The following is a 12,938-nucleotide window of genomic DNA, read 5'->3' as shown; positions in this document are numbered from 1 at the left end:
CCCCCCCCCCCCACACACACACACACATATATAGAGAGAGAGAGGCGCCCACACCTTGTCATCATCAGATTCTTTATCAGAATCATCCTTGTCATCATCCTCCTCTACCATCGGCTCATCAACTGTAGCCGCTTCATGTTTTGTTGCCTTTTTAGAAGTTGAATATTCCTCTTTGTCCACATCAGCCTTTCCTGCACTCATTTCTCCTTGTTCTTGCTTGACCACATGTGCGCCTATCAAAAAGATTCAAGAATAAATCAAACTTATGAAAAACAAAAACATGGGAGGGGCCAACATTAACAAGAATTCATAACTTCACAAAAGAAACAAAGAAAGCACCATAATAGTCATAAACAAATAAATATGACTTAAGTAGTAACACAGAACTCGAAGGCACATAGAATACTGAACAAGAGATAGAATGCTTTACGATAAAATATTGAAGCAGGCAGTAAGACATGGTGTCTGTACATCACTTATAATTGTTGTGTGCATTATCAAAAAGTGTTCATGAAGCATTCCAGCAATACTCAAGTTCCTAGTTTGGATAAACTATAGCCAATGATAAGAACTACTCAATGCTTTAATAACCATGAAATAAGCACAAGGATTTAACTACATTGTTCTTCAGTGATTAATGAATAACTTTTACACAAACATGATCTGTAAATTATCTCCATCAAAAGATATCTAACTAGTTGTAACTAGGTTCATGTCGTCTCATTAATAAGGAATTTCAATTAAACTTTTAAAAAATGATTCTATTACTATTTACTATTTGTTGTTTTTCTAAATGAAGAACACGACATTTGCACAAGGTTCGAAGAGCAGGAAAGTTTAACAAGCATTGCTATTTGTAAATCAAGTAGGCACAGAATAGCAAAAAAGTGCTAAAGCCTTGGGGTATATTTATAGAGCACAATTCACACGCTGTTGTTTCACAAATCACTTGTATAAAAAATTATGTCCAATATCTGCCTAGAAAATTGGACACTTCACGGTTATGGCCTTAACCAAAACAATACAAGTTCTAATTACAAAAATAAATCCAGATCAAGAACAATATACTCTTGCATATGAATGTCAAAAAGAATGGCACAATTGAAAAGAAATTTCGCAATTAACACAACAATGGGTAGTGTAAAGACGACAAGTTAGAGAAATTAAGCTTCTAGTCCAAAGCAACATGCAGTTATATAGCAGCTAATCACAATAGATATCTGACATGAATAGATTGAGGTACCATTTCCATTTCGAACAATTGGAACTTCTACATCGCCCAATTCACGGTCTGAAAGCCAAAATTAAATAGGATGAGAGACTTGAAACAGTCCAGGAAAGACAATATAAAATTTAAACATCCAACTCTTGATGCATAAGAGCAGGAAAGTTTAACAAGCGTTGCTATAATGCTATTTATGAATCAAGTGGGCATAGAATAGCAAAAAAACTGCTAAAGCTTTAAGGTATCTCTATAACACACAATTCACACTCAGTCGTTTCACATGAGCAGCTGAACAAAAAATTATGTCCAATATTTGCTACAAAATTGAATGCTTCACAGCTATGACTCCAATCAAAATAATACAAATTTTTATGTCAAAAACAATCCAAGTTAAGAAAAATACAGTCTTGCATATGAACTATGAAGGTCAAAGAATAGCATGTTTCTATCATCATAATGGATAGTCCAGAGATGACAGGTTAAAGAAAGTAAGCTACTAGTCCACAGCAACTTCCAGTTAAAAAATCGGAATACAACCTGTATATAGCACCTAATCACAATAGATATCAGACATGAATAGATTGAGGTACCATTTCCATTTCGAACAACAGGAACTTCTACCTCGCCCAATTCACGGTCTGGAAGCCAAAATGAAATAGGATGAGACTAGAAACAGTCGAGGAAAGACAATATAAAATTTAACCATCATAAACTCCTGTGCGTAAAGCAAGCAGTACATGATAAAGGATATTCACCTTGTTGACCTACTACATAACCCAAAAAACAGACGCTAGCATTCTTGGAGGAGTGAGATAACTCAATATCTTGTTCGAAAGGTAAGTTAAAGTGTATCTGGGTGCATTTCATTGCAGAAAGACTTCCAATAACTGACTTGGGAAACCACGCAAATTTCAAATAGATAAGCACGTCTTCGTCACCCACGTATTCTTTGTCACCTGGATTTTCGAGTGAAGCCTACATAAGAAAGATGGGAGGTAAGGCATGTGAGATCACCTAATCAATCTTTGATATACAAATCAAGGGCAGAACTCACATGTATAAGTTGAACAACTGTACTGACTTCACATGTGACTGTACGAGAACATCCGGGATCTACTTTGACACCTGTAATAGTAAAGATAGATTAAATTTACCCTCTTTGTTAAATTGTGGAAGATATAAGAGATTTTAGGGTTCAGACATATAGAATCATAGGACAAATGCCCAAGCCTGAATTCCAGAACATGAACTAGAGTCTACAACCCCAAAAATAATATAAGTCCATTCAAGCACCAAAAGACTCATTTCTATTAAAGAAAACACAGATCAAGAAAGTAAAAGTGACATCATTTGCCACAAACAAGCATGATCAAAGAGATATTCTATATCAAAATGTCTATGAATGTAGAATTCAGAAAAACTTTCAAAAAGAAAGTGAAGGAAGAGCTTGAGAAATTAGACAATCGTGTTACAAAATCTGAAACCCTAATAGAAAAGAAAAACTAGAGAAATATTTGAGCACATGAGGTAGAATCTGAAACCCAGACAGAATACAATTCACTCTCAATGAACAAGAGAAAAAACATTACTCCAATAATGCATATCTTTCCACGGCTCCGCCCCTGGATCAAAGCGAGGCATGTAGTTAAAAATCAGAATACAAATTGTATATAGCACCTAATCAGAGAGATATCAAATTAACATTAAATAAAATTCCTCACCAGAATCATTGTGGAATGTGGAATAGAGGCAGAAACAGTCAAGGACAATCTAAACTTTAAAAAACAATATAAACTTTTGATGCAGAAAGCAAATGAAGGATGTGATAAAGGATATCTCCCTGACCGAGCAAATTCATGACCCAAAAAATAGACACTGGCTTTGTTGGAGTTGTGAGATAACTCAAATTCTTTGTCAAAATGTAAGTTAAATGGTATTTGTTGACATCCACTTTCTGAAAGAGTTCCAAGAAGTTCCTTCTCAAACCCATCAGCACTCACATAGATATAGATAGGCTTATCATCTTCTTCAGGTTTGAATGCAGCCTACATTAGACGATGCCAGGCACATGTGAGATAATCTAACCTGTGAAAGGAGAATCAAAAGCAGAATTCACCTGTGAAAGGTGCAAAATGCTATTTGCTTTAGGTTTGCATTTAAAAGGATCTCCAGGATTGACTTTGGCACCTGAAAATAGTAACAAAGAAATCAGAAAAATAGATAGATTAATTTTATCCTCTTTGTTAAATTGTGAAGATGTAAAAGATTTAAGCTTCAAACAAATAGAATCAAGCTGCATTAGATAAAAACCAAGCCCCAACTTCGAGAACATGAACCAGAAGTCTGAACCCTCAATAGAAATCCATTCAGGCACCAAATGACTCAATCAATCGGGAAACAAGAAGGATCAAGTCAGTAAGAAATTGTTGCAATAGCAAACAACAAGCACAATAAAAGAGCTACTCTATAATGCAACGCCTGTGAACGTAAAATCTATAAAAGCTTTAGGAAAAAGATAACCCTCTTCAAGAGAAGTAGACGATTTCTGTTACAAAACACCCTAAGCATAAGCAAGAAACTAGAGAAGCAGTCGAGTTCATAAGACAGAATCGGAAACCCTAGCATAGTTCAATCCATCTCAAAGAAAAATCGCAAACTTAGATGAACAAGAGAGAGGGAGAGGAAATTACTCCAATAGCGTAAATAACTCCAGTGCCCACCCTCTGGATCCGATCAAGACACATACAGCTAAAAGATCAGAATACAAATAGTATATAGCACCTAATCAAAATAGATGTCATATTAATATGAATACTGAATAGAATAATGTACCATGGATCGGTTCTATTTCCTCTTCGGAAGATTCTTCTTCGCTCTCTAGAAAGCCAACACAAAATATGATGAGACTTGAAAAGAAAAGTACACCACGGTAAAGAATTTGTAAACAAACAAATAAATTTCCTCACCGGTATCAGTAAATGGAAAGTCATTGTATCCACCATCATCGGATGCCGTGGGAAGAGTTAAGGAAAGACAAGTTTTAAAAAATTACAAAAACATCATACATTATCGATGCGGGAAGCAAATGAAGGACATATGGTAAAGGATATTCGTACCTCGGACCGACGTGAAGACCGTAAAAGTATACACTAGTATCCTTAGAGGAGTGGCATAACTCAACTTCCACGTGGCAATACAAGTCCAACTCCATCTTGATGGATGTCATCGGAGAAAGGGAACCAAGGCATCGCTTTTCATCCTTAAATTTCATGTAGACATAGACAGGCTTGTCCTTTTTCCCCCCCTTTGATTTTACTTTATTGACATCTGATACTGCAAGCACAGCCTATAATAGATGGAATTGGGTAAGGCAATAATTAATGTGATCTTATTATCTACTCATCCCGTGATAAAATCAAGAGCAGCATTCACCTCTGTGATGCGAAAATAACTATAGTACTCCGGTTTGACCTTATACGATCCTCCGGGCTTCACTTCAGCATCTATTATAATACGAAAAAAAATGTAACCATGAATAAAAAATTTTAAAAATAGACAGATTGACTTTACCGTCTTCTTTTGTTAAATTGTGGAAGATACAAGAGAATTTAAGGTCGCAAACAAATCAAATCTAACTGCAATCCTATATTCCAGAGCGTGATCAATCTGAAACTAAAACGTCTACGCACGTAAAATCTAGAGTACCCCATTAAAGAGAATTAGCCAACCGCGTTACAAAGTCTGAAACCCTAAAAAGAATAATAAGCAAAAACCTAGAGAAATCCTTCGAAAGAAACCCTAGCAGAAATCGATTCGATGACAATTGCAAGTATTTTAACAAAAAATATGATGAGAGGAGTGGGGGATTACCCCAGAACTGCATCGCTGGACGACCGAGAGGAAGAAATTTGGGAGGCGTTCGGTCTTTAATTAGGGCTAAATTTAGATGATGGCGTGGATGATAATAATGGGGATTTAGTAGTCTGAGCGGCAGTTGAGTTGGGCCCCTTATTTCTCGGCCAGGCCTGCTTGGATGTGGCCAAAGCCCAACTGGATTTGTTGTCTCTGGGACGGAAAAACGTTTTTTGCAGCCCCTAACGCTTCGGGCCATGTTTGGCAACGGCTTAAACTTAAAAGGGAGGGACAAGAGGATTTATCATAATTTGATGCATACTACTGTGTACCGCGGGCAAAACACTACCCCCTGTTTTTTTTTATCTAAGCATTGCATTTTGAACCTGCCTCCTTCTAAGGTTTAATACATTTAATTTGATTATTATAAGCTTAAAATTAGAAATCATACCTACTGCTCGATACCTAAAAGTATACCATTCATGACAGAGCAAACACTGTATCACAAACAATAAATTTACTCCTCTTGGATACAATGGTTTACTATTTATGCTACAGTAATTCACTGCATTATTTAATATAACATGAACATTAAAATATTTGGATCCTCTTTTAAGTATAGAAGAGTAGATTTTGATTGAAATTTTTAGACTTGATTTATTGAATATATTAGACTAAAAGATATTGAATTAAAATTTATCTTATTATCCGAATACATTAAAACATAATATATTACCTTTTTGAATTAGAGATTTATTCATCAAAATATTTTATTTTTAATTTTTTTTTTCAAATCAAACTTTAATTAAATTACAAAATTTACATCATGTTCCGATTTTTGAAATTATCCTAAATTTAATACTAATTTTAAAATAAATTAATTTTTTTAATTTTTTTTAAAAATAGTAATTATAATATCAATGAATAACAAAATTAATTTGATTTTCTTTTTTTACATTTAAATCTTATTTAAAGTTTAGTTTTATTCGACTTTTTTAGTTTTAGAATTTCTGAAATTAAATTGATTTTTTAGCCTTTTTAAAATATACTTAAATTTTTATTTTTTATTATAATTTTCTTGATTTTGAAATTTCTGATATTAATATGAATTTTGGGATTTTTTAGATATTTATGAAAATTTATTTTTGTACCAAATTTAATACTATGTTTGAGATTAACTAACACCGAAATTTCAAAAAAAAAATTTAAATTACCAAACTTATGCTTCCAAATTCAACTTACCAAATTTATGTATAGGAGATTCATATTTTTAATAATTCATTAGAAAAAATTTAGCTTTAATTAAATTAGCAAATTTGATTATGTTCCAATTCTCAAATTTAATACCAATTTTGAAATACATTAACTTCAAAATTTACTAAAAATACATATTATGTGATTAATGATTACCAAAATTAATTTATAATTTTATTTTTTTAAAATAATTCAAAAATTATTTTTATTTAAACTTTTCAGCTTTGGAATTCCTGAAATTAATTTGAATTTTTAGTTTTTTATTTTTAAATATTTCTAAATTTTATTTTTATTACTATTTTTTAATCCTTTCTTCTTTTTTTATATATATCTCAAGATAAAAATATTATACATGTGATGATGACAAGCGGGCAACAAGCTGCGCCGCTAATCCTTTCTGAATTGCAAAACCCAACCTACGAAACACGTACTCAGCGGACCCTGCTGTCACTGCATTCTTATTCATGAATTTCTGTACCCTTCTGAGAAACTCCACTGCATCAGCTGCAAGGAAACCAAACGTATCGAAAGCGAACGGGATGAAGTTGTGGTGGTTGTCCTTGCAAGCTTGATCATGTTTGCCCACATTTTCCTGCATGTCCAACCTTGAACTCTCCATTACCAAACCCCACCAACAGAGATACCCTTGTAAGATCAACACAAGCGTGCTTCCCCCCGCCTCCAATTGTAGACAAGAACGTCTGCCGGCCTTAGAGTGGATCTAGTCTCTCCTGGAGGAGTGAGGAAGTTGACCGGTGCTTCCTTCTTTGATGGGATCCCTTCTCTTTGAAGGATATCATACAAGATATCTCTGACTAAGTCGTGCATGTACTTGAACCCCGGCTGCTTCTGGCAATGGATGGCATGCTCTCCAAAAGCATCTATATGCGTCCTACGACAAACTGGGCACACTGTCCCCTCCACGAACAAAGGAACCAAGAACCTATACCTAAGGATGACTTGGTACTCCCCCGAAATCATACACTGCCCTAATCCCTCAATAGGCGTGGCCAACAAGAAATTATGGGCGTGCTTTGCCCGCATGCACTCAACAATCGCAATCTGCCTCTCTGACAGGTCAAACTTCGTCGATAGATCTCTACAAACGCCACCATAAAAGATGTCTGCCAAGTAATGCATTGGTTTTAGGGGGACAAGACGCTTTAGTGGTGATTTGAAGAAGGTCAACCTCAAGCAGCTTTGCTTGAAGAAAGGCCCGGACGGAAGTAAAATGCTCACCTAAAGAAACCTCACCACAACCTCTCAAAATGTGGTCTTGGAGCTCGATGGAGTGAATCCGAGAGGCCACAAAGGAAAACTGTATGGCATCTGCCGCTGCATAGACCTCCAACCCGCCCGCCTTGATAGGTAAAGAGGTCAGCCTCCATTGGAGATCCCGAAGCCTGGGCCTTCGGATGTGACAATGCTCTCGACTGACCTCCGAAGTGCAATATCAAACTGGGTTGCCGCCTGAGCAAAGAGCTGCGGCGGGCAAGCCCTCAAGGTGAAATACAACTTGGACAAACCCGCACAAGCCCTCAAAAGGACGAGCTCGCACTGTGGATCACTAAGTTGGTCCAACGCTTCCATTAACTGAGTCGCCTTTGCCACCCTCTTCACTGCTAACCCACTAACAAACCCCTCGTCTATGCTAACTGCTCCACCTAAACGCCTTACTCCATCACAAGGACGACTGATATCCAAGGGAAAAAGGCCCTCCAGCAAACTCCTAGGATCCGGTGAGGGCCAGAATAATTCAGTTTTGGTGACATTGAGGTCCAACCCGAGCCTTGGGCCTTCAGTCTCAAGCACCTCATATGCCTTAGCAATCTCCAAAGTATCCCCGACCAAGGACCCATCGTCCAAGTACCAAGCATGAAGAGCCAACTTGCACTCTTCCTGCACTCGAAGAATCAACGGGTGAAGCGTGAGCGCGCACAATAGAGGCCTTAACGGATCCCCCTACTGGATCCCCCGAGCAGGCCAAATGAAATCCACCCCTAAATACAGTCTAGCGGGCTGCACATATAGAAATTCCACCCAAGGAGAGATCGCCGAACACTTAAGGCGCACTTCCCGCAACATACTACTCATGTCGACCAAGTTAAATGCATTCCGGAAGTCGACCAAAAGCATGGAGAGCGAGTCCTCCGCATGGTGAACATCAACGAACCTATTAACCGCATGCAAAATTGCTTCTGCCCCTCCTGACACTCCCACCCCAAACTGGAAATCTCCCAAATAACTTGCCATGTCCTTCCCTACCTTCTTCATGGCCACTTTAGAGACGAGATGCCTCCAAATGGTACCTACAGCAATCGGCCTAATGCCTCCATCACTCTTCAACAACTGAGTGAGGGGAGCACTAGCAATAAACTCCGCCAAGGAGACCGGACAACGCCCTTGCAACCACAAATAAACCACTGGAGTGAAAGCCGCGAGAAGGTCGTTAGCAATAGTGGACTCTGGACCACAAAGTGCATCTAACAAGTTTTGGGCTCGAAGGCCATCACAGCCACAAGAGGTCCCCTTAGGGGAAGGACCGCATGCAATGGAGAACCTCCCCACAGTCCACAAAGAGTAGCTCTTGGTCATACCCAAAAGCTGGCAACACCGGAGGAGGCGCCGAAGGGTGTTTGTCCTCAAGAGATTGACGCGTCTGCGGAGTGTCCAGAGCAACCCCCGATGACGTGAGTACCTTCACGGCCGCTGAATAGTGCCCGTCCGATATCTTCCTCAAACACTGTTTAACATTGTTAGCAGTTGGATGAGCACCGGGGTCGTCAATTCGGGCAGAGGGGGGGGGAAGGGAGCTCTTTAAACATGGTGTCAAGGAGTTTATGGGGCCTCCAACCTCACCTCAGGTGGACAATGCCTCCAAGATATGTCGTTGTTGAAGAGCCTTTCTGTTGCCTGACCTCGAACTCTTGCGATCATGGGTTTTAATAACCCTTAAAGTGCAACACAGCAAGATCAAAAGCCGTACCCAAGCATCACAAGACAACGGGTTGGAGGACACCCCAAAGAGCGAGGCTTTAAGGGCAGCCGAGGACGCCAACCTACAAGATGGGGGAACACTTTTAACCGTTCGAAAACCCAAATTAAACACCCTTTCAAGAGTACTACTGTCAAGTTTACAATGCTGTGGACCCAAGGAGGGGTTAGGTGACACAAACTCGAGGATAGGAGGGGCGTAAGGCCGAGTGATACCCCTTTCAAGAGTACTACTGTCAAGTTTACAATGCTGTGGACCCAAGGAGGGGTTAGGTGACACAAACTCGAGGATAGGAGGGGCGCAAGGCCGAGTGATACCCATAATGGCACACCCCGCATTGCCCTCGTCGTCCTCTGAAGGTGGTTGAATAGACAGTCCCCTGTCATGCTTACAAGGTTTACTAAGAGCACAGATTCTCAAGCACATACCACACATCCATTGCCCCATAGCACGTAGGGTGGCCTCAAATGCATTGAAAATGGTGATGTCACGGCCTAAAAGCCCCTTGCATTCCTCGACCTTAGACTCCAAATGGAGATGATGCTTACATAAGTGTGTAGACGGTAAAAAAAAATACCTCTATAGGCTTACAGGAAATTCGCCTGCGAGAAGAGCTCGCACGCTCGGTTCTCTGGCACGGGCCTAAATCGCATAGACATCGGATATGCTTGATTCTAGGTTCGCCTTACGGTCGGCTCGCCAGCACGAGTTAAGATCGATCAGGATGGCGGAAGTTCGCCTTTCACTCAACTCGCCTGCCCGAGTCCAGAGTTGAATCCGCCAGCAAACCCCAAGACCGTCAGTACAGCTGGGTATCCGCTACCCCACGTACTGAGTTGGACTTTCCCATCTCTCTCAACCCGAAGGGAGAGAGCACAGTACCCCAGGACCGTCAAACGGCCGCTCGCAGTGCGCACAGCACGAAGGCCCGGACAGGTGTCGAGTCAACCTGAGCATTCATAAATGCGACTCACCTCGGCTGTCTGAGCCGAGAGCTGGATCCGCCGGCACTCGGCAAGCTGGCTAGACCCACTCGAGTACTGTACACCTACTTCACCGCCTCTCCTGACCGGAGAGGAGAAAGCACCGTGCTCAAAGCACGCCGGGCAGTCACGCACAGTACGAGTGATCGGACAGACACTTCATCGATCTGCGAACTCATAAATGCGGTTCATTAATGCTGGTCAAATCCACTCGGATAGCAGTCGTTCGTTGCCTCATATACAAGAATGGGCCTTCCCATCGTAGGTGACAGGACATAAAGCACAATCCCTGGAATGACCATTCATGGTATCGAGGAACGGCGAGACGTCTCTGAAGAGGATGTGGTCACATCCCACAATTCAAGGAGAAGTCAAGCTGTCCTTCTTTCATTTAAAAAACCCCTTCCAGCACGATGGAAGAGAGGTCGCAAAACTTGGAGAAAAAAGAGTTGAGACCAAGCTGTTAGCAAATCCTTGCATTACAGCACTGCTGCCTAGTTCCGAGCTCCGATCGCCGACGAACTAAGCAGACCCGAACTCCATTGCCCCGAGCTTCTACTGCGAACTGAAGCTCTCCAGCAACCTCATTCAAACGGTCCAAGGGAAGCAGACTCGACCCGAGCATCGAGCGAAGCGTCCTATAGCCACCTAAAGTCCCCACACAAAACAAAGAGGGCCTTCCCTCTGCTTCTGTTGTAAACATTTGATTTGTTAGTTTGTAATAAGCTTTCTTATAAATACAAACGAAACTCCTTTCTTCGGAAGAATCAAATTTTCACCCTACAGAAGATGGCGACCACAGTGGGAGCAGCTGTTTCATCGAGTGAAATGGTGGTGGCTCAATTTGATGAGGTTACTATCGGGACGACAGTAGAGTCCCTCGAAATCGAGTTCGACCAGGCCAAGTACGAAGAATACTTGTCCTCCTCCTCCTCGGGTGGCAATGCGTCCCGCAAACGCCACAGAGCTGTGCGCCGAGGCCGACCTCAGACGGTCAAAGCCTCCGCACCCGAGGGTTCCAACCGAGTCTCATCGGAGGAGCCCACTCCCTCGCGATCGATCAAGGCCAAGCCAGAGATCGAGCGCAAGAGGCAAGGGTCTGCCAGATGGATCGCCAAGCGGTCCACACAGACACCTACCTCGGAGGAAGCGCCGGTTCACTCCGGCACAAACCGCAATGCCACAACCCACGGTGACGTTCTCCCCGCTGGGAGAACTAACCAACAGCGACGGCAAACACCCGTCAGACAGGGGGTCCAAACCTCCATTTCTCATAATGGCCTGAACCATCACACAGGCCCGAGAAACACTAGACGGGAAGGCAAGCTGCCCGACCTCAGAAGGCCCTCCAAATCAGGAGCGTCAACCGAGGACAGCAGAGCCATCCGCTCAGGAGGACTTCGCTTCTCAGGTCATATCCCTGATGCGAACAAACCACACCGAGCATACGAGCTTACCCAAGTAGGCGAATCCTCGAAGGCTGGCGAGCCTCGCCATAATCATTTGGCGGATAAACGTAAAGGAAAGGAAATAGGCGGTTCCTCCCGAACCCGCTCTTCTAAACACGGGGTCGAAACTCGCCCACATACTGGAATTCGCTCAAACGCGAAGACTCGCCAGTCAAGGCGAGATCGCCTGACTCCAACACCAAGGCGTTCCACCCAACACGCGCCAGAGAGAGCGCCCAAAAATCTCTCGTCAGCTCACCAGAGCGACTCTTCTGAGGCCCGGGGTTGTCACCAACCACCCGTAGAAGACCTCAGAGAATTCTTGACTCGCAAACGCACTATCCACGAGGCGAATCCTCAGTGCCACTGCGAGAGACTCATCCACACGGTCCTCGCCGATTGCCAATGCGTTGGAACGGCGAAACCTTCGGTGTTTGAGAGGCTTTCTCAACAATCCTCTCAACCAAGGTCCTCCCGTCGGAAGCACCGTCACCAGAAAAGACGCGTTAATGACGACCCGGAGCTCTCATCCGCCACGGTCAACATGACGGATAAGGGGAAGGCGGTACTCTCCGACTCGCCAGACTCGGACTCCGTCTTAAGACCTAACACCCGGTCTGCCCGACGCCGGCAGGAAGGCATATTCCAGCGAACCCGTAGTCGCCGGGGGGTAAGTATTGGGTTTGACTATTCCACCCTAATACCTCCCTCCTGCGGCGAAGATGAGGTTCATTCGGCGGCGGCCACATCCCAGACCTCGCGCTCAAGTCAAGACGCGCAGGCGAGGGCGCACATGACCGATACCAACCACGAGCAGACAATGGCTCAAAAGCTGGAGGAACAGCAGGCGACCATCGACTCCCTAAGAGAAATGATGGAGCAACTGCTGAACAAGAAGAAGAAGAAGAAGAGGACCCAACGTCCCTTACCCCGGCAAACCAGGGACAAGGAGTGTGTACCTCCTCACCGTCCAGCGGCTGAGACAGAGGATGATCGGCAGTCCGATTACTCCTCCAAAACATCGATAGGAACGGATAAGGGGAAGGCGGTACTCTCCGACTCGCCAGACTCGGACTCCGTCTTAAGACCTAATACCCGGTACGCTCGACGCAGGCAGGAAGGCATATTCCAGCGAACCCGTAGTCGCAGGGGGGTAAGTATTGGGTTTGACTATTCCACCC

At 42.5% G+C, this 12,938-nt stretch overlaps 1 protein-coding gene across 4 annotated transcripts in view; it reads right to left on the bottom strand.

Annotated features, from left to right (window-relative positions):
- LOC109825055 overlaps positions 1-5,187 on the bottom strand; it is a 21,015-nt gene extending 15,828 nt beyond the window's left edge. For 2 of the 4 annotated variants that reach the window (XM_020391758.1, XM_020391761.1), the window contains exons 1-15: positions 5,096-5,187; positions 4,658-4,728; positions 4,336-4,571; positions 4,192-4,238; positions 4,058-4,102; positions 3,916-3,948; positions 3,342-3,412; positions 3,062-3,270; positions 2,947-2,963; positions 2,815-2,847; positions 2,280-2,350; positions 1,981-2,200; positions 1,816-1,863; positions 1,244-1,291; positions 55-233 (exon numbers count right to left, since the gene is read on the bottom strand). In XM_020391758.1, coding sequence (XP_020247347.1) covers positions 55-233; positions 1,244-1,291; positions 1,816-1,863; positions 1,981-2,200; positions 2,280-2,350; positions 2,815-2,847; positions 2,947-2,963; positions 3,062-3,270; positions 3,342-3,412; positions 3,916-3,948; positions 4,058-4,102; positions 4,192-4,238; positions 4,336-4,571; positions 4,658-4,728; positions 5,096-5,108 — 1,341 coding nt within the window. In that variant the 5' untranslated portion in view covers positions 5,109-5,187. The remainder of the gene's footprint in view (positions 1-54; positions 234-1,243; positions 1,292-1,815; positions 1,864-1,980; positions 2,201-2,279; positions 2,351-2,814; positions 2,848-2,946; positions 2,964-3,061; positions 3,271-3,341; positions 3,413-3,915; positions 3,949-4,057; positions 4,103-4,191; positions 4,239-4,335; positions 4,572-4,657; positions 4,729-5,095) is intronic. The other 2 variants (XM_020391759.1, XM_020391760.1) reach the window with 2 other exon arrangements.

This window comes from Asparagus officinalis, chromosome 10 (genome assembly GCF_001876935.1).
Source record: "Asparagus officinalis chromosome 10, Aspof.V1, whole genome shotgun sequence".
Lineage (NCBI taxonomy): Eukaryota > Viridiplantae > Streptophyta > Magnoliopsida > Asparagales > Asparagaceae > Asparagus > Asparagus officinalis.
The sequence above is the reverse complement of the archived record's forward strand: the minus strand, read 5'-3'. Positions and strand labels throughout refer to the sequence as shown.